This window comes from Oncorhynchus masou, chromosome 6 (assembly GCF_036934945.1).
Source record: "Oncorhynchus masou masou isolate Uvic2021 chromosome 6, UVic_Omas_1.1, whole genome shotgun sequence".
In the NCBI taxonomy this organism is placed as follows: Eukaryota; Metazoa; Chordata; class Actinopteri; order Salmoniformes; family Salmonidae; genus Oncorhynchus; species Oncorhynchus masou.
In genome coordinates, this window is record NC_088217.1 from 50,684,296 (window position 1) to 50,710,486 (window position 26,191).

Sequence of the window (26,191 nt, forward strand, 5' to 3'; positions counted from 1 at the left end):
CTTCCGTGATTACAGCATTATCCTGGGGCCAGCTTAATAACACTGCCATTTAAATACATTTTCCCTGTAACTTTACAGAAATTTACTTACCAGAGGTTCTGTAATATATTTCTCAGGCACTATTTTGCGAGAACGCAATTTGTTTCCAAAAAAAAAATTTTTTTTAAAAAACGACAGCCGTTCCCGCCGCTTAACATTCCGAGTGTGTTGTCTCCGTTTCGCGGCTCTTTGTATAAACACTCAGCTTTAATAACTTGGGGAACGGCAGCAGTTATTGACCCAGAGTGAGAGAGTGGCTCTCCTCTCCTCCATCACTAATCAGCAGCCCTGCTCTGCTCTGCTCTGCATTGAGGCTCAGCCGCAGCATCCTCAGTGAGACCCTCGAGCACATGACATTTACATCCTGCAGTACAATGGCGATAAGACTGGAGGCCAATGGCCCCCCATCCTGCTTCCCCATAGCACCCTAGTGCCAATCAGTCACACAGTACACACACTCACACAAACACACACAGAGCGTTTCACACCAAATGACATAATTACATAACCCACACAAGTAATGGGTTACTAAATGGAGTTTCCCCCGCGTGGAGAACAATCAGCATTCTGCTGAGGAGTCATTTTGATAGGATAGCACTACACGTGCCCTGCTCGCTTGAGATGATTGCACTTCGCTGGGCTGTTGTGTTACTTCATCCTATGGTCTTTAAGATGCGACACTGAGAGCGTTACCTTTACAACGCACATTGCAATAGGGCAGTTGCATGTTGCTTGTTACCGTTGTGGATTGACCGAACAAATTCTCTCACTTTGTTCTTCAGGATTCTACTACGAGATTCCATCCATTGGCGCCATCAGAATTAACACGCAGGTCAGATATCCTCCAGTGTGTGTGATATGTGTATCCATGCGTGACTATTTACACTTGTGTGAATCCTGAACACATCGGGATGCTGTGTCCTTGTTTAGGGTGTGTTTTCTACTTAACTTTGAGTTTGTTACTCTCTTTGAGGACAACTGTGCAGATTGCAGATGAGGCATTGAAATGTACCATTCCACGAGGACACGAGGAGGCTCGGAAAGAGAGAAAGTAACAGGGAGAGAGAGAGTGATTAAAGCTCTCCTCTGTCCTCTAGCAGGTCTTAGTTAGCGCAGACCTACTGTGCTGCCTAATCCACCCCTTCTCTAGTCCCCCAACTGCATTACCACACACACGCACATGCACACACAAACACGCACACACCTCTGGCCCCTCTGCCCCACACACCCGTGGCCCCTCCACCCTCCTTCGCCGACCTCCACTCTGCTCCAGGCACTACCTGGTCCCATAGCCCCTTGGGATAACCTCATTCCAGCTGTAGAAATTGAGTGAGTTGCTGGGGGGCTCTATGCACCCCGTTCCCCCTTCCTACCCCTCCTCCTCCCCCAGCCCCACAGAGCGATCAGGGCCCCTGAATAGACTGTCAGCTGTTCCATTAACTCTGGCATAATTATATTCTGAGAACTGCCACTTATTCTAATAGGTTTCCTACAGCAGGTGTGCAACAGGACTGGTTCATGTCAGAGCACTAGACACACCTGGGCTGCACTACACATTTTAGAATTCCCCATCATATAATGTTGCATTATAACAAGTTATAGGGCTGCCTTGGTATAGATTACTAACACGCACACGACACCATACATGTGGTCTGCTGTTGTGAGGCTGGTTGGACGTACTGCCAAATTCTCTAAAACGACGTTGGAGGCGGCTTATGGTAGAGAAATTAACATTAAATGATCTAGTACCAGCTCGGATGGACATTCCTCCAGTCAGTGTGTCAATTGCATGCTCCCACAACACTTGAGACATCTGTGGCATTGTGTTGTGTGACAAAACTGCACATGTTAGAGTGGCCTTTTATTGTCCCCGGCACAAGGTGCACCTGTGTAACAGTCATGCTGTTCAATCAGCTTCTTGATATGTCACACCTGTCAGGTGGATGGATTATCTTGGCAAAGAAGGAATGATCACTAACAGGGACTTAAACACATTTGTGCACGACAGCTTTTGTGCTTTTTGTGCATATAAAACATTTCAGGGATCTTTTATTTCAGCTCATGAAACATGGGACATGGGACTGCAGCATGTTTACACATACATGTAGATGATGTAGCCTGTATTTCACAGTGTAGTCAGTTACACATACATGTAGGTGATGTAGCCTGTATTTCACAGTGTAGTCAGTTACACATACATGTAGGTGATGTAGCCTGTATCTCACAGTGTAGTCAGTTACACATACATGTAGGTGATGTAGCCTGTATTTCACAGTGTAGTCAGTTACACATACATGTAGATGATGTAGCCTGTATCTCACAGTGTAGTCAGTTACACATACATGTAGGTGATGTAGCCTGTATTTCACAGTGTAGTCAGTTACACATACATGTAGCTGATGTAGCCTGTATTTCACGGTGTAGTCAGTTACACATACATGTAGGTGATGTAGCCTGTATTTCACAGTGTAGTCAGTTACACATACATGTAGGTGATGTAGCCTGTATTTCACAGTATAGTCAGTTACACATACATGTAGCTGATGTAGCCTGTGTTTCACAGTGTTGTCAGTTATACATACATGTAGGTGATGTAGCCTGTATTTCACAGTGTAGTCAGTCACACATACATGTAGGTGATGCAGCCTGTATTTCACGGTGTAGTCAGTTACACATACATGTAGGTGATGTAGCCTGTATTTCACAGTGTAGTCAGTTACACATACATGTAGGTGATGTAGCCTGTATTTCACAGTGTAGTCAGTTATACATACATGTAGGTGATGTATCCTGTATTTCAGTGTAGTCAGTTACACATACATGTAGGTGATGTAGCCTGTATTTCACAGTGTAGTCAGTTACACATACATGTAGGTGATGTAGCCTGTATTTCACAGTGTAGTCAGTTACACATACATGTAGGTGATGTAGCCTGTATTTCACAGTGTAGTCAGTTATACATACATGTAGGTGATGTATCCTGTATTTCAGTGTAGTCAGTTACACATACATGTAGGTGATGTAGCCTGTATTTCACAGTGTAGTCAGTTACACATACATGTAGGTGATGTAGCCTGTATTTCACGGTGTAGTCAGTTACACATACATGTAGGTGATGTAGCCTGTATTTCACGGTGTAGCCTGTATTTCACAGTGTAGTCAGTTACACATACATGTAGGTGATGTGGCCTGTATTTCACAGTGTAGCCTGTATTTCACGGTGTAGTCAGTTACACATACATGTAGCAGATGTAGCCTGTATTTCACAGTGTAGTCAGTTATACATACAAGTAGGTGATGTATCCTGTATTTCAGTGTAGTCAGTTACACATACATGTAGGTGATGTAGCCTGTATTTCACAGTGTAGTCAGTTACACAAACATGTAGGTGATGTAGCCTGTATTTCACAGTGTAGTCAGTTACACATACATGTAGGTGATGTAGCCTGTATTTCACAGTGTAGTCAGTTATACATACATGTAGGTGATGTAGCCTGTATTTCACGGTGTTGTCAGTTACACATACATGTAGGTGATGTAGCCTGTATTTCACAGTGTAGTCAGTTACACATGCATGTAGCTAATGTAGCCTGTATTTCACGGTGTAGCCTGTATTTCACAGTGTAGTCAGTTACACATACATGTAGGTGATGTAGCCTGTATTTCACGGTGTAGTCAGTTACACATACATGTAGCTGATGTAGCCTGTATTTCACAGTGTATTTGCATTAAACAGACAAAATGCTAATTGGTTGGCCTGTTGGAGGCACGTGAAGTTGTCCCTGGTTGTAGCAACACATTAACCCACAGAACTGTTAGCTAGGGCCCTTGGACTCTGGCCTCTACCTACGTGTGGTTCTGGTTCCCTCGGACCTCCTCAGCCTTTCTGCTGGCTGACTTTAATGTTTGCTAGATTGTTCTAGTCAGGCGGAAAATGTCCCCTACATCCCGTGAAAAGGTCTGCCTGTCATCATTTTGATGAAATATCTCCCTGTGGCCCGTTAAACGGGAGTTTTACTGAGCTAATAATAGAATAGGTGACGCCTGTCAGCACCTCAGTGTTCAGCCAATGAATAACAAACGGTCAAAGGCACGACATTGGAACAACACTGTGTTCCCACAGGGCGACACTGCTTGTGTGTATAACAGGTATACACAGACGGTTATGGTTAAGGTCTGAGTGCTATGATGGAATATTCCATCATGTAAAGGGGGCATTGTTTACCTAAATCTGTATAGGATTTGGATGGAATCTCCCTAAATTCCTGACTCGCAAGTGAGGTAAATCGGAGTTGGGGGGGGGGGGAATAATAGCATCCCATGGATCAATTAAACATCTTTGTCGTTTAGAATCTGTAAAACAAAACCTACGGAGATACGACTTTGATGAACGCGCTGAATCACTCGTGAGTTTAACCCTTAACCCTTGTTTTCCAACACAGAGAGGCGTTTTCACACTGCCGTGCTGAACACAGAGAGCCAGTGGGAGATTGGCCTGTTTGTGCCAAGTGCCCCCTGGCACTCCTATTGTGTTTTTAATAGCTGATTCATAATGACGAATAACGACTCTGAATGGCTGAAGACCGTCCGCAGGCTCTACTGCTCCTCAGCACTAAGCAGCTTCTACTGTTGGCCCACCGGTTAATATGACGAGGAGAAGACTTGTCAGGGTCTTATAGCTTTACGTAGAATCAGGGTGACATGCTCTTACAGCTCACTGTTTTAAGCAACCCCCACTGTAGGCAAGCACTATCAAGCAGTAGATGCTGTGTGTGTGTCTGTGTGTCTGTGTGTGTGTCATTGTGCTGACGTGTGTGTTCTCCTCCATGTTCTCCCTGTCTCAGGAGTACCTGGATGTGCTGGGTCGGCCCATGGTGCTGGCTGGGCCCAAGGCCAAGCTGGTCCAATGGACCAACGTCTACCAGGATGCTCTGGTAAGACACAGACTGATGACTAGCAACACGATGTCTATGCTGCATTACATTTCAGTTTTAATACAAGTTTACCTTGTACTAGCCACACTTCAAGCTCTTTAGCTTGCAAATGTCTCTTTTGAGTCATTACATAGCTATGTTTTAGATGGCAAAATGTTATGTAGATGCTAACAGGACCTTGTGAAGTCCTGTGTGCGAAGATGTTGATTTTGCTATGTTGTTTGTGTGTTCAGGGTCTGGGTCTGGTCATCACCGGGACCATGCCGGTCTTCAACCTCACCGCTGACGCAAACTCTCAGGTGAACATTACCAGCATTAGGATTTACACTGATTAACAAGTTCCTAGACTTCATTTATTTCCCTGTTCATCTTCAAAAGGTCTCAGGGCGGTTATGAGGACCACTGTCAACAGATCTTGATTAACAAGTTCCCAGACTTCATTTATTGCCCTGTTCATCTTCAAAAGGTCTCAGGGCGATTATGAGGACCACTGTCAACAGATCCTGATACATAAACAGATATTGCATCAGTACTAACTTAGATACAGACTTCCCATTTGAGCAACAGGGTTTGCACCATTGTAAGACAACAGGAGTCCCTTTCCTTCTCTGTAAGTCCCTAATGTTGAGCATCAGTCATGTCTCATGGCGCCCTCCCATCCTGGTGCAGCGACCGAACGACCGCAGGGCAACACTGACCCCGTGAGTTGGCAACAGGCCCAGCAGCTCTGATATATCCTTCCACTCATGCCTGATTCACACTATAGGGCTGACACAGACCAGCTCGGCTTTGCAACTATGCTGCATGTGTAACCAGTCCAGTTCAACTTTGCTTGGCTTGCCTCGGTTCCAACCCAGCTTTGCTATACAGTGACTTTTATCATATTTTTAAAAAACTTTTTTTTGTACAGAAAGTTCATACTATTATCACATATGACCACCAAGCACTTCTGGACATCAGATCGACAGTTACTAACCAAATGCGACTTCAACTCCGACTCAGCTGTTCCACTGTTCATACCGGACCCTATTCCTTTGTTCCATGGGCTAGCAAAACGCTGCAGGCGTGGAAACGGAGATGAGGTGGAGTCCAGGTGAAATTGAGGCGAAGAGAAAACCAGAACGGCGCTCCTCTCTGTTCTATTGGCAATTGTCCAGTCACTGGAGAATAAGATGGATGATCTTTGTTCGAGAGTCTCCTATCAGATAGACTTTAAAAGCTGCAATATTACATATCTTGCTGAAACGTCTCTGGACGATGACGCTATGCACGTAGTACTCAGTGGATTCTCCGTGCAACGACAGGATCGTACAGAGGCTTCGGAGAAGTCAAAAGGAGGTAGAGGGTGTTTTTTCTCTCATAAATAACTACTGGTGTGCTGCTTCAAGTGTGAAGGAAATCTCAAGCTTTTGTTCACCTGATATAGGATACCTCATGGTAAGAGAGTTCTCATCCATAATTATTACAACTGTCTACATCCTGGCCCAAGCCAGCGCCACTCTGGCACTCAACGAACTGTATGGAGCCATAAACAAGCAAGAAACTCCAGACAAGTCCCTCCCTCATCCTACATTTGGCAAATCTGACCACGGCTCTATTCTCCTGTTTACAAACAAATGTTCAAACAGGAAGTACCAGTGATGCGCTCAATACGGAAGTGGTCAGATGAAGCAGATGCGACGCTACAAGACTGTTTTGCTAGTACATACTGGGATGTGTTGCGGGATTTATCCGATAGCATTGAGGAGTTTCCCACAACAGTCACGGGCTTCATCAACAAGTTCATAAACAATGTTGTCCCCCCCAGTGACTATAAGAACGTATCCTTACCAACAACCATGGATTACAGGCAATATCCGCACCGGGTTAAAGGTTAGAGCTACCGCTTACAAGGAAAGGGACACGGACATGGACACATACAAGAAAACCCACTACGACCTCCGACAAGACATCAAACATGTGAAAGGTCAATATAGGAAGAAGGTAGAAGCCTATTACACTGGCTCTGACGCTCGTCGTATATGGCTGGGCTTGCAGACAATAACGGATTACAAAGGGAAACCAAACCATGAGTTGCCCAGTGATGCAGAACTCCCAAATGAACTAAATGTCTTTTATGCTCGCTTCGAGGAATATAACACTGTGCCTTGCGTGAAAGCCTCTGTTTTTCCGGATGACTGTGTGATCTCTCTCTCTCCGTGGCTAATGTGAGCCAAAACGTTTTAACAGGTTAACAATCACAAGGCCGTCGAGCCAGACAGAATACCAGCGGGCGTTCTCTAGTCATGTACAGACCAGCTGGCAAGTGTCTTCACAGACATTTTCAATATATCCTTCTCCCAGTCTGTAATCCCAACATGTTTCAAGCTGACCACCATTGTCCCTGTTCCCAAGGGCTCCAATGTAACCTGCCTAGATGACTATAGCCCTGTAGCATTCACATCTGTAATTAAGAAGTGCTTTGAAAGTCTGGTCATGACACACAACACTATCAACACTATCATTCCAGACAGACTAGACCCATTCCATTTCGCATACCACCCCAATAGATCCACAGATGACACAGTCTAAATTGCACTTCACACTGCCCTCTCCCACCTGGACAAAAGGAGAAATAACTATGTGAGAATGCTGGTCATAGACTACAGCTCCGCGTTCAATAACAGTCTCCTCCAAGCTCATCACCAAGCTACGGACCCTGGGACAGAACCCCTCCCTCTGCAACTGGATCCTGGACTTCCTGACGGGCCGGCCCCAGGTGGTGAGGGTAGGCAACAACACCTCCACCATGCCCCTCAACACGGGGGCCCCTCAGGGGTGTGTGCTCAGTCCCCACCAGTACTCCCTGTTTACCCACGACTGCACGACCACGCATGAATCCAACACCATCATTAAGTTTGCTGACGTCACAACGGTGGTAGGCCTGATCACAGACAGCGCTGAGTCAGCCTACAGAGAGGTCAGGGACTTAGCAGTGTGGTGCCAGGACAGCAACCTCTCCTTCAACATCAGTAAGACCAAGGAGCTGATTGTGGAGTATAGGAGAAGGAGGGGAGAGCACGCTCCCATCCACATTGACAGGGCTGTTGTGGAGCGAGTCACGAGCTTCAAGTTTCTTCTACATCACTAAGGACCTAACATGGTCCACACACACCCACACTGTCGGGAAGAAGGCACGGCCCCCTCAAGAGGCTGAAAAGATTTGGCACGGGCCCTCGGATCCTCAAGAAGTTCTACAGCTGCACCATCAAGAGCATCTTGACTGGCTGCATCACCGCTTGGTATGGCAAATGCACAGCCATGGACCACAAAGTGCTACAGAGGGTGGTGTGGACTGCCCAGTACGGGGCCAAGCTCCCTGCCATCCAGGACCTCTATATCAGGCGGTGCCAGACTGCTAAATAGTCAATTAATGGTACCCAAACTATCTGCACAAACTCTATCTTGCACTGACCCTACGCACACTCACTAGACCATATATACAAACCAAATACAGGGGACACCACATTGACACTCCCACACAAAACCCACACACGTGCACTACATGCACACACACATAACACACATGCAGACCGACACAATACAAACACACATACATACCCATTACACACATACACGCACGCTCACACACACACACTATTACACATCATTTGCTGCCGCTGCTCTGTTCTTTATTTTACTCTTATTATTATCTATCCTGATGCCTCGTCACTTTACCCTGCCTTCATGTACATATCTACCTCAAATACCTTATTATTATCTATCCTGATGCCTAGTGACTTTACCCTGCCTTCATGTACATATCTACCTCAAATACATATCTACCTAGTGACTTTACCCTGCCTTCATGTACATATCTACCTCAAATACCTCATACCTCTGCACATTGATCTGGTACTGGTACTCCCTGTATATAGCTCCACATTGATCTGGTACTGGTACTCCCTGTATATAGCTCCACATTGATCTGGTACGGGCACTCCCTGTATATACCTCTGCACATTGATCTGGTACTGGTACTCCCTGTATATAGCTCCACATTGATCTGGTACTGGTACTCCCTGTATATAGCTCCACATTGATCTGGTACGGGCACTCCCTGTATATACCTCTGCACATTGATCTGGTACTGGTACTCCCTGTATATACCTCTGCATATTGATCTGGTACTGGTACACCCTGTATATACCTCTGCATATTGATCTGGTACTGGTACACCCTGTATATACCTCTGCATATTGATCTGGTACTGGCACTCGCTGTATATACCTCTGCATATTGATCTGGTACTGGAACTCGCTGTATATACCTCTGCACATTGATCTGGTACTGGTACACCCTGTATATACCTCTGCATATTGATCTGGTACTGGCACTCGCTGTATATAGCTCCATTCTCGTGTAATTTATTTTATTCCTCTTGTTACTATTTTATTTTGTATTTATATGGTTGTCTACACCAGTTGTTTTTTTGCGCATATGACAAATAAAGTTCATTTGATTGGATTTTTGATGTACAATCTGTTGCTTAGCTCCCACTGAATCAACTGTTAAAACCAAATAGAAAATATTGACTCCTGAATCACGCAGGCTTTAGTGATGCTATGACAAATTGACTCAGTTCCAGGGTGTAGATATAGATTAGTCAGATGGTACACGTGGTTATAAGTCACAGATGGTGAGGACAGCTTTTCAGCAGTCAGTCTAAAGGCCCCGTTTGCTGTGTGTGTGCTTCCACTGTGTCTGTGAGTGTGTGTGTGTGTGTGTGTGTGTGTGTGTGTGTGTGTGTGTGTGTGTGTGTGTGTGTGTGTGCGTGTGCGTGTGCGTGTGTGTGTGTGTGTGTGTGTGTGTGTGTGTGTGTGTGTGTGTGTGTGTGTGTGTGTGTGTGTGTGTGTGTGCAGCCTCTGCTTCTTAATGTGAGAGGCTGAATGAGAATGTGATGACAGGATCAGTGAGAGAGGTACAGATACTCATACTTCTGAAACCCTAATAAAAGTTTATTACTAGAACAGGTGGCAGGCAAAACGACAGGTCAAGGGCAGGCAGTGTTCAGTTATCCAGATCAGAGTCCAAAAGGTACAGAACGGCAGGCAGTCTCAGGGCAGGCAGAATGGCCAATCCCGGGAAACCAGGAACTAGAACAGACAGGAGCAGGGGGAAAACCACTGGTAGGCAAGATGAACAAAACAAATTGGCCACAGACAAACAGAGAACACAGATATAAATACACAGGGGATAATGAGCGGAGATGGGAGACACCTGGTGGGGGGTGGAAACAAGCACAGTGACAGGTCAAACAGATCAGGGTGTGACACCCCCCTATTTATTTGAAATCACACTTGTCTTTTACTACTAGCACCAACTTTGCTGATTTATTGTGGAAAAATGTTCCTACTAAGACTGTGATATGTAGTTGTTTCACTAATGCTGCATTTAGATGGTACGAGGTCGACCGTAGTTGGCAAACCAGATGTCATTGTTTTCATTGAGAGCACGATGGTGAATGCCGTTGAGGCTGGCGTTGAATGCCGTCAGCTGCCACGGTAGATAGAAGTCGCCGCCAGAGTTCAAATATTTCAACTTTTGCCGTCTGTGTTGTTTTTACACAGACTCAGCTCGTCCTTGGTGTCATGGGAGTGGATGTTGCGATCAACGAAATTAAGAGGAAGACGCCAACGTATAGGGTAAGTACGTCACACATGCACGCAGCTCACATGCAGTAGAAATATCTTTACTTTTTTCACTGGTTTTAAGTCTCAACTCTGTCCCTACAGCTTGGAGCCAATGGATACACTTATGCAATCGACAAAAATGGCTATTTGCTCCTGCACCCCAACTTACAACCTAAGGTAGGACCCAAACTGTCCTCAAATCACTCCTACTGACTCTAGTTCTATATATCATTTGTATTTCTCTGTTCTGGAGGTCTTGGATTTTCTACCCAGATACGGGTATTATTCTTGGTGTCTGGTTGGCTGCACGTCTCTCTCTCTCTCAGATCATTAACTTCAGAGAGCCTGTCACTCTGGACTTCCTGGATGCTGAGCTGGAGGACAGTAAAAAGGAGGAGGTAAAGACAGTGATCACCTGAACACCCACACATCTCTAACATTGTAACTACAACTGTATTACAGTGGTCCCGTGAGCAAACTGTTGAATCAAATGTTACAGCTGGTTTTGGTTAGCGTAGAAGTAACTCTCCATCTCCCTTTTGCCTTTGTCATTTCCTTCTCATTTTCTTTCTCCGTCTCATATTCTGTCTGTTTCTATCCCTCGCTCTCTCGCAGATCCGTCGTGACATGATTGATGGAAAATCAGGGCATAGGAAAATCAAGACCCTCATTAAGTCAGTTGATGAGGCAAGTCATCAATATATGAGGCTTAGCCATGATCCGTGCCGGTACCATCCAGAATAACTTGAGTTAGGACTACCGTACAACTTGTTGTACTACAGTTCAAGTTGTTTTTGAGGAAGAGATTCTTTATATATACGGTGCCTTTGGAAAGTATTCAGACCCCTTGACTTTTTCCACATTTTGTTACGTTACAGCTTCATTCTAAAATGTAATAAATATTTTTTTGTCCCTCATCAATGTACACGCAATAACCCATAATGTCAAAGTAAAAACAGGGTGTTACACATTGTCGCTAATTTATAACAAATACAAAAAACTGAAATAGCATATTTACATAAGCACCTTTGGCAGCGATTACAGCATTGAGTCTTCTTGGGTATGACGCTGCAAGCTTGGCACACCTGTATTTGGGGAGTTTTTCCAATTCTTCTCTGCGGATCCTCTCAAGCTCTGCCAGGTTGGATGGGGAGCATCGCTGCACAGCTATTTTCAGGTCTTTCCAGAGATGTTTGATCGAATTCAAGTCTGAGCTACGGCCCGGCCACACAAGGACATTCAGATACTTGTCCCGAAGTCACTCCTGCGTTGTCTTGACTGTGTGCTTAGAGTTGTTGTCCTGTTGGAAGATGAACCTTCACCCCAGTCTGAGGTTCTGAGCTCTCTGGAACATGTTTTCATCAAGGGTCTCTCTATACTTTGCTCCGTTCATCTTTCCCTCGATTCTGACTAGACTCCCAGTCCCTTCCTCTGAAAAACACAGCATGATGCTGCCACCACCATGCTTCACCATAGGGATGGTGGCAGGTTTCCTCCAGACGTGACATTTTTCATTCAGGCCAGAGAATCCCAATCTTGGTTTCATCAGACCAGAGAATCTTGTTTCTCATGGTCTGAGAGTCCTTTAGGTGCCTTTTGGCAAACTCCAAGCGGGCTGTCATGTGGCTTTTACTGAGGAGAGGCTTCCGTCTGGCCACTCTTCCATAAAGGCATGATTGGTGGAGTGCTGCAGAGATGGTTGTCGTTGTGGAAGGTTCTCCCATCTCCACAGAGGAACTCTAGAGCTCTGTCAGAGTGGTACCCTTCCCCAGATCTGTTCCTCATCACAATCCTGTCTCGGAGCTCTACAGATAATTCCTTCGACCTCATGGCTTGGTTTTTGCTCTGAAATGCACTGTCAACTGTGGGACCTTATATAGACAGGTGTGCCTTTCCAAATCATGTCCGATAAATATCATTTAACACAGGTGAAACCTCAATTAAGTTATTGAGTATTGTGTGTATATTGCTGAAGATTTGTAAAACATTTTTTATCCATTTTAGAATAAAGCTGTAATGTAACAAAAAGTGGAAAAAGTCAAGGGGTCTGAATTATTTCCAAAGGCACCGTATATATATATATATATGTCTGTGCGTTACTTAGATTTAGTCTTTTTCAAAACAATACAGCAAAATTGAGGAAGGGATTCTGATGCTGAGTGTTGTTGTCTGATTGCAGAGGTACATTGATGAGGCTATGCGGACATACACCTGGACACCGGTGGAAGGCACAGATTACAGGTGGGTGCTAAGCAACCAGCCTTCATCTGGGTAGTATTCCATAGAAACCAAAAAGAGGGGAGGGACTACCTGAACTTGTCCAATAAGAAGCTCGTTTTCGTTGCAAGACGTTCTCCGTTGCAAAATAGTTTGCTACGGTTTCCAACCGTATACGACCCTGGCGGTAAGACTGAGACCTGGAGGTGAGTACAGACCCCCTGTGACCCTGTGGATAAAGATCTATAACCCATCTGTACATCTCAGAAACGTGCTTTCGACGAGTGTCACACCCACTGGTGTGTAGAAATTCAGAGATATGGGCTCCGTCTATTAACCATGAGTATCCACAAAATCTGCTTTCTGCATAGTGGATTATTCACTGAAATCACCACAAATTAAGACACACATTCCTTTCTCTTGTAAAATAACTGTAATGGGATCATAAGCACATAATAACTGCATGCTCTATGCATTGTAGCCATCTCCAAGTGACATTATAACACCATTTCCTCCAGGCAACACTTTGCAAATTACATTTTATGATATTCAATAGACCTAGAAATGTTTTTTTTTTATAAATGTATTTTTTTTTATCTCTGTTGGCTAGGAGCCAGGTGTTGGTTTCTGTGGAGCCAGCTGACTTGAACACGGTCCCACTCTTCAGCTCTATTAGCACATCGTTAAGCTGAAACAGTTGCTGTGTTTCTCTGATCATTTAAACCTCTTGTGTTGTTTTGAGTGCAGGTTGTTCACACCTCCCGATTAGAGAATGCTGTCATTTGTGTCCAAGGCGAAGACTCTGTGTGTGGCGCGTGTGTATTAGGACTTAAATACTAGGATGCTGATGTTGTTCTGTGTCTGCCTCACCACTCCAGTCTCGGGCTGGTTCTGCCCACGTACAGTGAGAACCACATCAAGGCTAACCTGAGTGACCAGATCCTGCAGGTGCAGTGTAAGTACCAGGAGACACCCAAAACCAGCCCTCTCTCTCTACTCTTTCTCTCTCTCCCAAATTTGACCTAACGCCCCCCCCTTACTAAATCCTGCCTCCGGGGTCTCCAGCGAACACCATCACAGGGACCATCAGAGTTGAGCCTCTATACCCCTCCTTCTCCTCGCCCCCCTCTCCTCCACTGTGACAGGGACATCTTGGGAGTGAAACTCTTTCATCTCCCCACCCCCCCTATCTACCCTCCTGTCTTCATACTGTGCTGTACACTATGGTGATTTTTTTTCTTCACAACTGTTGAAGAAAAAATCGGAAAATGACAGAAAGGTGAAAGCTGTGGTTTTACTGTGTTATTAAGGTGAAAATAATGGTGTCTTTGTGCTATTATTTTTCTTTGCCAAATGCTCTCGCCTCTTCTCCACCAACAAGCAATGATTCTGAAGCGTCTGTGTTTGAAACTTTTTTGATGTTTCCAAACCGGTGAAAACAGGCATGCTTTTCACTCTTTTCTCTCGTGTTTTGATTATGATTTCTATTGAGTTGTGTTCCTGTTGAGTTCCTAGATGTGTGATTATTTTCTGTTGGACTGTTCCCTGTTGCTGTTTTGTATTTAGCTTTGGAATCATTCAGTAGATAAACTCCCACGGCCCGTGACGAGGGTCTGTCCTTCCTCTGTGGGAGTTTGGGTTTAGTGGGTCTCAATGGGGACACCTGTTGTCTCTCTCATGCTTTCTTTCTCCAGACCCTGTTGCTCCGCTCTTTTCCTGGTTCGTTCTGTTCTGTTTATTTTGGGAACCTCCATGGTTAACTTTCTCAGTTCTGTTTTTTTTTTGTCCTTTACTGTTTCTTCTTTCGTTCTGTTTCTCGACTTCCTGGTTTTCCTTTGTCCTCATTCTGTTCAGTTTCTTGTTTGCTCTTGCAAAAAAGGTGTTTGTTCTTCATTTATTTTCCTTTATCGTCTGTTTGACTTAATTGGTTTCTTTCTTTTGAAAAGCAATATTTTTATTCAAATAATAATTGAATAAAATATTGTCTGTGACCCCCCCCCCTCCCCTACCCCCTGTTTCTTTTCTTGCTCACTACTTCTCTGACGGATCCACACAGTTCCATACACGAAGGGCAAGTATACTCCATGTTGGTCCACATTCCCTACCTTTACCTCCTACTCCCTACTGCTGCCTCTTCCCACACCTCAACCTCCTCCCACCCTCGCTGCCCCCCCCCACCCTCACCTGTCCCAGCCTGCTTGCCTCTGTTCCTGCCCGTCTTGCCTTCAAGACCCTCCTCTTCCTCCTCCTCGTTCTCCTCTTCCTCCTCACTCTCCACCCACCCACCCTCCTGCTGCAGCTTAGACCCCATCTCTTTCACGATGGCTCCTCCAGTCTCCAACCTCACCCCCACGTCTCTGGTGCTTCAGTCACTCTCAGGTCTCTAACACCCCCAAACAGCCAAAGATGACAGCTAATATCCACGTTCTCTGTTAAAACCTTTTGGTATTTCGTCCCTCTACACCTCCCCTCTGTGGATAGCTCTCTGGTTGTGTCTCACTTTACTATCCTTCTCTCTCTCTCTCTCTCTCTCTCTCTCTCTCTCTCTCTTTCCTTTTTTTCTCCTCCTCTCCAACTCTGTGTCCCTTTCTCTCGGTATTTCTCTCCCTCCATCTCTCTGTCTCTCTACCTGTCTTACAATGCCATTGTAGCTGGAAGGATGTCTTAACTCTCACACCAGTGTACAGGAGTTGAGGGAGCCGCCATCGCTTCCAAAAGTCCCGGTGGAGCTAAGGACGTTCTCCATCTTAACTGTCCTCACACTAGAGCAGGCGAAAGCCTCCCTGTAATGTTAAAGCCTATTTTGTCATTATAACACAGTTCAACAAACTGAAGTTAACCCCATTGTTTTATATGAGTATAACTAAGGCTGGTCCTATTTGAGTCTCATTTGAGTCCATTGATCCCCCCCCCCATGGTAGTACGTCTAAGAATGTCACTGCGGTTTATTAACTATTTACAACATCGTGATTGCTGCATTTAGGCTATTAATATGTTAGCTTGACTAAGGCCACCTGCAGTTTAAGCCAAGCTGTTTAAGCCCAGGTGATTTAGTCCCCATGTTAGCCTTGAGGTTACTTAGCATGTTACCTACTGAAGTTGAGCCCATATTAGAACAACAGACTGTGTTAGTTAGCTCAACTGAATTGTTCGTCCATGTTAGCCTTACTAAGCTTGTTTAGCATGTTAGCGTTCCTGAAGTTGACTCCGTATTAGAACAACAGGCTGTGTTAGTTAGCTCAACTGAATTGTTCGTCCATGTTAGCCTTACTAAGCTTGTTTAGCATGTTAGCGTTCCTGAAGTTGACAACAGGCTGTGTTAGTTAGCTCAACTATTAGAACAACAGGTTCCTGAAGTTGACTCCTAGAACAACAGGCTGTGTTAGTTAGCTCAACTGAATTGTTTGCCCATGTTACAGTAGCTAGTGTTAGTGCTGCTGACGGATCTCTTTAGGGCCACACTGTGGACCACCCTGGTCCTCTCATGTTGTCGGGTACGTGGCAGAGCGCCCCGTGGCGCCTGCCTCGTGTGTCGTCCCTCTGTAACCCCTGTCTCCATCAGCTTGTCTCCTTCCTCCCCCTATCAGCCCTCAGACTGCTGGGGGAACGGCCCTCTACTTCCTCCTAAAAAAACAACCATGACCCGGATGTGCACGGCACTGTGGGCGCGACACTACCTGGGCACTCGTAGAACTGCAGTCAGGCCTTCAATTCATTCATTGTCAAATATCTACGTCTCATCTACTTTCTCATAGTTTATAGAGATGATCTGAAATGTAAAGGAAGTCAGATAACAATAGATATATTGCTGTATTTAATGAGGTTCAGAGAATCATAGATATAACAAAAAACGTATTTATCTGAATAAAAACTCATTAGGTTCGCTTCCTAGAGGTAAAGCAAGTTGCCCATTGATATGCCCTTCACAATGCAATGCATTTCCCCTGATTGTGTGTCTCTCTGAGCCGTGTCCCCTGCCAGTCTGAGGGGTGACCACTTCCATCAGGACCCCTGTGCCACCACCTCTCCCTGCAATAGTTGGCCATGTTGATGCCTGCCTGTGAAATGCACTCATTATGGGTTAATCTGTCTGAGAACTCACTTCCCGTCATGGTGTGTGATGGGAGTCAGTTCTCCGACTTAAAAAAAAGAACAGTTAACTTCAAAATCAAATCGCAATGGTTGGCTTGATCTGGTGACGATTTCTCAATGGTGATGAACTAAAGTGGAAAATGAGTAAGAAAGTGAGTGCTGGTTGAAACTGTTAAAGGCAGAGTCAGGTTGCATTTGAGGCACCATATTGGCTAATGCTGGTGTATCCCCCATGATTCCTATTCGGTGTTGCTATGGTAACTCCCTTCCGCGCTCCCTGCACCCCTGAAGAACAGCCGCTGTGTACCCAGAGTGCCCCACTGCTCGGCTCATGGCTCTTCCCAGATAATCTTCCCCTTTCTGTTGCAGATTTTGAATCTCTGCTGCCAAACAGTTTTGAGTCTGAAGGACATGTATTCATAGCTCCCAGGTAGCCCTGTGTGAATGCTTGCTGTCTTCCCATTTGTTTTGATGGTCCACACTGTGGTGTTTATTCACCACCTTCAGCCCACAGCATTACCCTGTTTATTATCCGCCACCTTCAGCCCACAGCATTACCCTGTTTATTATCCGCCACCTTCAGCCCACAGCATTACCCTGTTTATTATCCGCCACCTTCAGCCCACAGCATTACCCTGTTTATTATACCTTCAGCCCACAGCATTACCCTGTTTATTATCCGCCACCTTCAGCCCACAGCATTACCCTGTTTATTATCCGCCACCTTCAGCCCACAGCATTACCCTGTTTATTATCCACCACCTTCAGCCCACAGCATTACCCTGTTTATTATCCACCACCTTCAGCCCACAGCATTACCCTGTTTATTATCCACCACCACCACCACGCCCAAACCCCAATCCCTCAACCCCCAACACTTCAACGTCACACCAATAAGTCTCCTCAGCCACAGGTCATCTGTTATTGTCAGTCACACCTCTCATTTTTTTCTTGTGGGGTTCAAGACTGTGCTTTTGATTATGTTGTTGTTATTGTTGCTGTTGTTGCTGTTGGTTTTCTCATATCCTGGTTTGACTTTGTGTGTTTTGTGTTGACAAAGTGAGAAGTGTGACGACACTTTTGTTATTATTTAGCTGATTCTGAAAACAACATCATTTATATTGCCCACTTATTTGGACTTTCAGTGCATTCAACCCTTCTCCCTTCCCGCCCAAGTAACCCCTCCCATCCCAAAACGGACCCTCCCTGCCCCAAGCACCGTTCCTGTGCTCCCACACCCCTTTTGCATGTCACCCGTTGGTGCCGCATGGTTTTGTGTGTGTGTGTGTGTTTGCATATTCCAGAGGTTGTTCAGTATGTCATCTTGAGAAAATAAAGACAAAGATATAACGTTAACGGGTATATAAAAACAAAAGTGACTGAAAATCCCTCCATTTGCATGTTTTCTTTTTGCCGTGATCAGACCTTCATCCTGTAAGCTCCCAGCTCTTTGCTGAGAGACTGACAAGTGTATTCACTCAGTCTGCTGTCAGTGTGTGCTGCGTTCACCAGCCCTCCTCTGTGCCATATTTCACTCTGACAGCCTGTCTCGTCAGCATGTTTGAATATCCTGACAGCCGCAGGACATGCACGAGTTCTATGAGTGCGCTGTGAGAGTGTTTGGGAATGTGCATTTGGGTTCATGCATTGTAAATCAGTGCCGTCCGTATCCCGGCTCAAAGGATATACTGTAAGAGGCAAGTGGGAAGCCAGACACTGTGTGTGTGTGTGTGTGTGTGTTTGTTCTCAACTGTTGTTGGGGCTAAAAAAATGTCACCGCTGACTGTCCTCAGGGAATACTGCAATGAGCTGGAGCTCTCCAACAACAACACTGACTTCCTGCTCAACTTCATCGCTCTCATGGAGAAGGTGACTCCCGACTCCAAACAATGTGAGTCCCTCCATTTCCCTCGGGAGAGACCTCTCTTTTCTTACCGCAACCTCGTCATTTGTGGAAATGTAATGGCAGGATCAGAGTTCTCATTGTTTACGGTTTTTTTTTTTACCTCCATGCGCAGTGTTTGAATGCACAATCTCAATCATAATGCCTCTTAAAGCATGTCTCCTTCCTCCCTGTGGTCTAAAACAGGTGACAACCTGCTCCTTCATAACCTCATCCTGGACACGGGCATCATCAGACAGCTGGTGGAGAAGGTGTGGAAGACCAAAGACCTCACCACGTGAGTAGAGGACTGCATGTGTACTATTTGTTTGTGTACTTCCTGTATTCTCACGCTCCTGTTCTGGTTTGCAGATATGGCTTTTTGGCAGTGTTTGCTGCAACGGATGGAGGGATTACAAGAGTTTTTCCCAACAAGTGAGTATTTCACTAATCTACCTAACTTTCCTTCAAAGTTGTATGTACAGTACATTGCATGTAAAGCCTCCCAAACATTTGTTTAAAACATTGGACCAACTTCAAGTGCGTTTTCATCATCTTGCTTGTAAACAAACACATAAACCGGTACTAAATATCCAGGATAGTTGTCACCGAGACAGCTGCCATTATACGTTACAGTTTAGTAGCTTCTTGCCCTGGCTCTGTCCATGACTTTTAATGTCGTGCTCATCCTCAGGGCTGCTGAGACCTGGGAGGAGGACCCTGAGCCTTTTAACGCCAGCTATTACCGCCGTAGTCTGGACAACAAGGGCTACATCTTCAGAGCGCCTTATCGCACCTGTGAGTAATCATCTGTCTCACCACCACCCAGGCGCTACTACTAAAATCCTTATGGGATCTGTTTATGTTGACTTGGTTGTTGTTTTCTCCATCCCTTCCTGTCTCCTCCTCCTCCTCCTCCTCCTCTATCCATCCTATCTCGTCTGTGTGCTTCCTCTTGCTCCTCCTCCTCCTCTTCCTCTATCCCTCCTGTCTCCTCTGTGTGCTTCCTCTTGCTCCCCCTCTTCCTCCTTCTCCTCTTCCCATACAGTGAATGATGAGCTGCTGAATCCAGAGAACGACACCATAGGGATCCTGGTCAGCACTGCAGTGGAGATCACAGTGGGAGGGAAGACAATCAAACCTGCAGGTGGGCCGTCGGCGCTCCGCCCGCACCCGGGGCTCTGGGACTCTAGGAGGGAAGGGTTCATTAGCATTGGTGGAGGCATGATGAGTAGTATGGTTTGTTACTCAACTGCAGGCATAGTAGGAATTTGGAGGGAAACAGTAGGAGGAAAATGTCTCTCTCTCCACCCTTCTCTCTCATGTCTTTAGGAATATCTCAATGTCTCTCCCTCTGTGTATGACTAGTGGTTGGAGTAAAGCTGGATCTTGAGGCCTGGGTGGACAAATTCAAGATCCTGGCTAGCAACCAAACAAGTCCAACAAGTGACAACCGACAAGTCCAACAAACGGTAACAAACATAAGGACAAGCAGGAATTGAACCCACACAAAAACATATGAAATTCAAAACATTTGCCGATCCTTGATGATTATTTGTCCTTGGCAGTGTGGACCGACCAGTGGCTGTGAGATGGACTGTGACGCCAACAGCGAAGTAAGATTAGAAATAATGTTACTATCACGCTTTCAATGGTAGAATATGCTTGAAACTCAGATATCGTTTCGAGTTAAACAGACTTCCAGTGGGGGGGGAGGGGTCGTCATTGTTGTCCATCTGTGCCTCTATCTGCAGGACCTGCTGTGTTACCTGGTGGATGACGGTGGTTTCCTGATCATGTCCAATCAGAAGGACTACTGGAACAAGGTGACATGTCCTGACAGTTTAATACAGAGCTTTATTGAAGCCAGTCTATCCTTGACCTACCGTATATCACAAAAGTCAGTACAGCCCTCAGATTTTTGTAAAAATTTGAGAATATCTTTTCATGTGACAACACTGAAGAAATGAAACTTTGCTACAATGTGAAGTAGCGAGTGTACAGCTTGTATAAGAGTGTACATTTGCTGTCCCCTCAAAATAACTCAACACATAGCCATTAATGTCTAAACCGCTGGCAACAGAAGTGTGTACACCCCTAAGTGAAAATGTCCAAATTGGGCCCAAAGTGACAATATTTTGTGTGACCACCATCATTTTCCAGCACTGCCTTAACCCTCTTGGGCATGGAGTTCACCAGAGCTTCACAGGTTGCCACTGGAGTCCTCTTCCACTCCATGACGACATCATGGACCTGGTGGATGTTAGAGACCTTGCACTCCTCCACCTTCCGTTTGAGGATGCCCCACAGATGCTCAATAGGGTTTAGGTCTGGCTAGTCCATCACTTTTACCCTCAGCTTCTTTAGCAAGGCAGTGGTCGTCTTGGAGGTGTGTTTGGGGTCGTTGTCATGTTGGAATGCTGCCCTGCGGCCCAGTCTCTGAAGGGAGGGGATCATGCTCTGCTTCAGTATGTCACAGTACATGTTGGCATTCATGGTTCCCTCAATGAACTGTTGCTCCCTCAATGAACTGTAGCTCCCCAGTGCCGGCAGCACTCATGCAGCCCCAGTCCATGACACTCTCACCACCATGCTTGACTGTAGGCAAGACACACTTGTCTTTGTACTCCTCACCTGGTTGCCGCCACACACGCTTGACACCATCTGAACCAAATAAGTTTATCTTGGTCTCATCAGACCACAGGACATGGTTCCAGTAATCCATGTCCTTAGTCTGCTTGTCTTCAGCAAACTGTTTGCGGGCTTTCTTGTGCATCATCTTTAGAAGAGGCTTCCTTCTGGGACGACAGCCATGCAGACCAATTTGATGCAGTGTACGGCGTATGGTCTGAGCACTGACAGGCTGACCCCCCACCCCTTCAACCTCTGCAGCAATGCTGGCAGCACTCATACGTCTATTTCCCAAAGACAACCTCTGGATATGACGCTGAGAACGTGCACTCAACTTCTTTGGTCGACCATGGCGAGGCCTATTCTGAGTGGAACCTGTCCAGTTAAACCGCTGTATGGTCTTGGCCACCGTGCTGCAGCTCAGTTTCAGGGTCTTGGCAATCTTCTTATAGCCCAGGCCATCTTTATGTAGAGCAACAATTATTTTTTTCAGATCCTCAGTGTTCTTTGACATGAGGTGCCATGTTGAACTTCCAGTGACCAGTCAGTATGAGGGAGTGTGAGAGCGATGACACCAAATTTAATACACCTGCTCTCTTGTAACACGAGTCACATGACACCGGGGAGGGAAAATGGCTAATTGGGCCCAATTTGGACATTTTCACTTAGGGGTGTACTCACTTTTGTTGCCAGCAGTTTAGACATTAATGGCTGTGTGTTGAGTTATTGTGAGGGGACAGCAAATGTACACTGTTATAGAAGCTGTACACTCACTACTTTACATTGTAGCAAAGTGTCCTTTCTTCAGTGTCGTCACATGAAAAGATATACTCAAATATTTACAAAAACGTGAGGGGTGTACTCACTTTGGTGATATACCGTAGCTGCATGTTGTAATGACTCTATATTCCCTCTTCTACAGATTGGCATGTTCTTCAGTGAGGTGGACCCCTACCTGATGCATGCTCTCTACAACAACTCCTTTTACAACCGGAAGCAGTCCTTTGACTACCAGTCTGTGTGTGACCCCGTGCCGAGCAGCAACACCGGGGCTGCACCAAGAGGCGTGTTTGTGGTAAGGACAATGGGTGAAAGACATGGCTGTAGCCCTAGTGAATGACTGAAGAACGGGCGACAGCTTGAAGGCTAGCAAATGTTTAAATTGTGAACACTCAATGTGTTCCGGTGGTAATGTTTCCCCTGTTTTCCTCTCGGTGTGGTCAGCCCACCATTGCCGACTTTGTGAACCTGGCCTGGTGGACATCAGCAGCTGCCTGGTAAGACTAGAGAACAAAAAAGTACTATGGCCTGAAACACACAGTGCTAAAACAAAGCCACGAACACGCATCCTTAAAACAATGATCAAAGAAAATACACGTTTAATGTGCATATTTACATTGTATTGTACAGGGCACACTTGGAAAAGAGGCCGAGGTCTCAATATGTTTTGCCCGTCAAAATAAAGACTAAATAAAAATGTTTCTGCCCCAGGTCCCTATTCCAGCAGCTGCTCTGTGGAATGGCTTACCACAGCTGGTTTGTCACAGGTGTGTACAAAGCAGAGATATTCTGTGCTCTGTGTGTTTACCCTACACTTTTGAAGTGTTATATCACTGTCATATATGTTTCTTTATAATGGAAAGCGACTGCAACACTAGAATGTACTAGTGACATACAGTTGAATTCGGATGTTTACATACACTTAGGTTGGTGTCATTAAAACTCGGGTTTTTTTTTCAACCACACCACACATTTCTTGTTAACAAACTATATTTTTGGCAAGTCGGTGAGGACATCTACTTTGTGCATGACACAAGTAATTTTTCCAACAATTGTTTACAGACAGATTATTCCACTTATCATTCACTGTTTCACAATTCCAGTGGGTCAGAAGTTCACATACACTAAGTTGACTGTGCCTTTAAACAGCATGCACAATTCCAGAAAATTATGTCATGGTTTTAGCAGCTTCTGAGTCAATTTGAGTCCATTGGAGGTGTACCTGTGGATGTATTTCAAGATCTACCTTCAAATTCAGTGCCTCTTTGATTGACATCACGGGAAAATCAAAAGAAATCAGCCAAGACCTCAGAAAAGAAATTGTAGACCTCCACAAGTCTGGTTCATCTTTGGGAGCCATTTCCAAATGCCTGAAGGTACCACTTTCATCTGTACAAACAATAGTACGCAAGTATAAACACCATGAGACCACACAGCCGTCATACCGCTCAGGAAGGAGACACGTTCTGTCTCCTAGAGATGAATGTACTTTGGTGCGAAAAGTGAAAATCAATCCCAGAACAACAGCAAAGGACCTTCTGAAGATGCAGGAGGAAACAGGTACAAAAGTATCTATATCCACAGTAAAACGAGTCCTATATTGACATAACCTGAAAGGCAGCTCAGCAAGGGAGAAGCCACTGCTCCAAAACCGCCATAACAAAGACAGATTACGGTTTGCAACTGCACATGGGGACAAAGATTGTACTTTTTGAAGAAATGTCCTCTGGTTTGATGAAACAAAAATAGAATTGTTTGGCCATAATGACCATTGTTATGTTTGGAGGGAAAAGGGGAGGCTTACAAGCTGAAGAACACCATCCCAACTGTGAAGCACGGGGGTGGCAGCATCATGTTGTGGGGGAGCATTGCTGCAGGAGGGACTGGTGTACTTCACAAAATAGATGGCATCATGATATATTGAAGCAACATCTCAAGACATCAGTCAGGAAGTTAAAGCTTGGTCGCAAATGGGTCTTCCAAATGGACAATGACCCCAAGCATACTTCCAAAGTTGTGGCAAAATGGCTTAAGGACAACAAAGTCGAGGTACTGGAGTGTCCATCACAGAGCCCTGACGTCAATCCTATAGAAAATGTATTGGTAGAACTGAAAAAGTGTGTGCGAGCAAAGAGGCCTACAAACCTGACTTCATTACAGCAGCTCTGTTAGGAGGAATGGGCCAAAATTCACCCAACTTATTTTGGGAAGCTTGTGGAAGGGAAACGTTTGACCCAAGTTAAACGATTTAAAGGCAATGCTACCAAATACGAATTGAGTGTATGGAAACGTCTGACCCACTGGGAATGTGATGAATGAAATGAAAGCTGAAATAAATCCTTCTCTCTACTACTACTCTTCTGACATGTCACATTCATAAAATAAAGTGGTGATCCTAACTGACCTAAGACAGGGAATTTTTACTAGGATTAAATGTCATGAATTGTGTAAAAAACTGAGTTTAAATGTATTTGGCTAAGGTGTACTGTACGTAACCCTCCGACTTCAACTGCATCTGGTGGGGGCGTGCGCGCCCACTGATGGGAGCGGCCATTTGTGTTTAGCAGCCACTTGTATTGTTTTTGTATTGTATTGTTGTTGCTTTAAAAAAAAAATACAGACGTGTTTGTCTTTGTCTGCGAGCTGTAGATGAGGTGGAGGCAGAGGGGATGGACTCCAGAGAGACCAGCTGTGTGACGATACAGACTCAGTTCTACTTCACCAACATCAACAGTTCCTATGACATCCTGCAGGACTGTGGCAACTGCTCCAGGTGACTTCACTATACACGAACAACTCATACACAAACATGATTCACGGAACACAAAGTTCGGTAATAGTCCTTAATTCATCTAAAAGTGTGTGAAATGCTATCAGAACTAATGAAATAGAAGCATCATTAAGTAAATGAGGCTAGAACTGATCCAACAGTTATTAACAAGCTGGTGATATAAGAAGAGTTTGTTGTTGACACTGTCTCGCTCTCTCTCTGTAGGCTGATCCATGCCAAGAGGTTAAACAACACCAACCTGCTGTTTGTGGTAGCAGAGAAGATGCCCTGCAACACCTGCGAGGTGGAGAAACTGTCCCAGGCGGAGACAGAGTGTATCCTTACCAATCAGGGGAGAACGACTGCCCCCTCTCTTTGAAGCCACGGAAGTTCAAGGCCGACCGTGGTACTGCACATTGTTAGCAGAAAACAGGACCCCCAATTATAGTGAATTGAAAAATCTTTCTGTAAATCAAAAAATGTTTTGGAGACAATCAGAGTACCAATCATTTTTAAATCGCACACAAGAAGTTTTAATAATATATCATATTATAAGGATCATTTATCCTGAACAAGAATATAAAGGTGCAACAATTTCAATGATTTTACTGAGTTACAATTCATATAAGGAAATCAGTCAATTAAAATGAATTCTCACTAACATGAATGTAAACAAATTTGTGCACAAAATTTGAGAGAAATAAGGTTTTGTACTCATGAAACATTTCTGCGATGTTTTATTTCAGCTCGTGAAACATGGGACCGACACTTCGCATGTGTTTATATTGCGTTTATATTGTTGTTCAATGTAGTCGCTGATGGCAGCCTGCAGTACCCCGGTCGGCCTTCAACTTGAGTTACTCAATGAGAGGGGGCAGCACTGAGCTGGCCTGCAACGTTAGTCCCTGGAGTAGCTCAAATTGTACATGTTATCTCCGTGTGAACCGACCTCATGTGTCTTCAATGCGCTATTGAGTCTTCACATAGGAATGAATGGTGTCACGTGATCGATGGCTTTGTCTGTTCATATATACAGTCATTGTTACCAACACATGCGCACCTGCTGTTGGGAATCTTCTCCTTTCATTTGTCTCTCTTTACGGACTCGTGAATAACAGTGGCTGTTTTTCACATTCAACTCACTGGTGTTAATGTCAAACCATGTACATTTTTG

At 45.0% G+C, this 26,191-nt stretch overlaps 1 protein-coding gene across 3 annotated transcripts in view; it reads left to right on the top strand.

The window, feature by feature from the left end:
* Positions 1-26,191, top strand: part of LOC135542224 (voltage-dependent calcium channel subunit alpha-2/delta-2-like) — a 261,612-nt gene that overhangs the window by 231,169 nt on the left and 4,252 nt on the right. For 2 of the 3 annotated variants that reach the window (XM_064969026.1, XM_064969027.1), the window contains 23 exons: positions 822-871; positions 4,884-4,973; positions 5,207-5,272; positions 10,583-10,657; positions 10,748-10,822; positions 10,972-11,043; positions 11,261-11,332; positions 12,825-12,886; positions 13,741-13,817; positions 17,324-17,384; positions 18,748-18,845; positions 19,044-19,134; positions 19,209-19,271; positions 19,531-19,634; positions 19,885-19,983; positions 20,205-20,308; positions 20,405-20,452; positions 20,591-20,662; positions 22,390-22,542; positions 22,692-22,744; positions 22,959-23,014; positions 24,897-25,020; positions 25,243-25,352. In XM_064969026.1, the coding sequence (XP_064825098.1) occupies positions 822-871; positions 4,884-4,973; positions 5,207-5,272; positions 10,583-10,657; positions 10,748-10,822; positions 10,972-11,043; positions 11,261-11,332; positions 12,825-12,886; positions 13,741-13,817; positions 17,324-17,384; positions 18,748-18,845; positions 19,044-19,134; positions 19,209-19,271; positions 19,531-19,634; positions 19,885-19,983; positions 20,205-20,308; positions 20,405-20,452; positions 20,591-20,662; positions 22,390-22,542; positions 22,692-22,744; positions 22,959-23,014; positions 24,897-25,020; positions 25,243-25,352 (1,875 nt within the window). Of the gene's footprint in view, positions 1-821; positions 872-4,883; positions 4,974-5,206; positions 5,273-10,582; positions 10,658-10,747; positions 10,823-10,971; positions 11,044-11,260; positions 11,333-12,824; positions 12,887-13,740; positions 13,818-17,299; positions 17,385-18,747; positions 18,846-19,043; positions 19,135-19,208; positions 19,272-19,530; positions 19,635-19,884; positions 19,984-20,204; positions 20,309-20,404; positions 20,453-20,590; positions 20,663-22,389; positions 22,543-22,691; positions 22,745-22,958; positions 23,015-24,896; positions 25,021-25,242; positions 25,353-26,191 lie in introns of all 3 variants that reach the window. The other variant, XM_064969028.1, reaches the window with a different exon arrangement.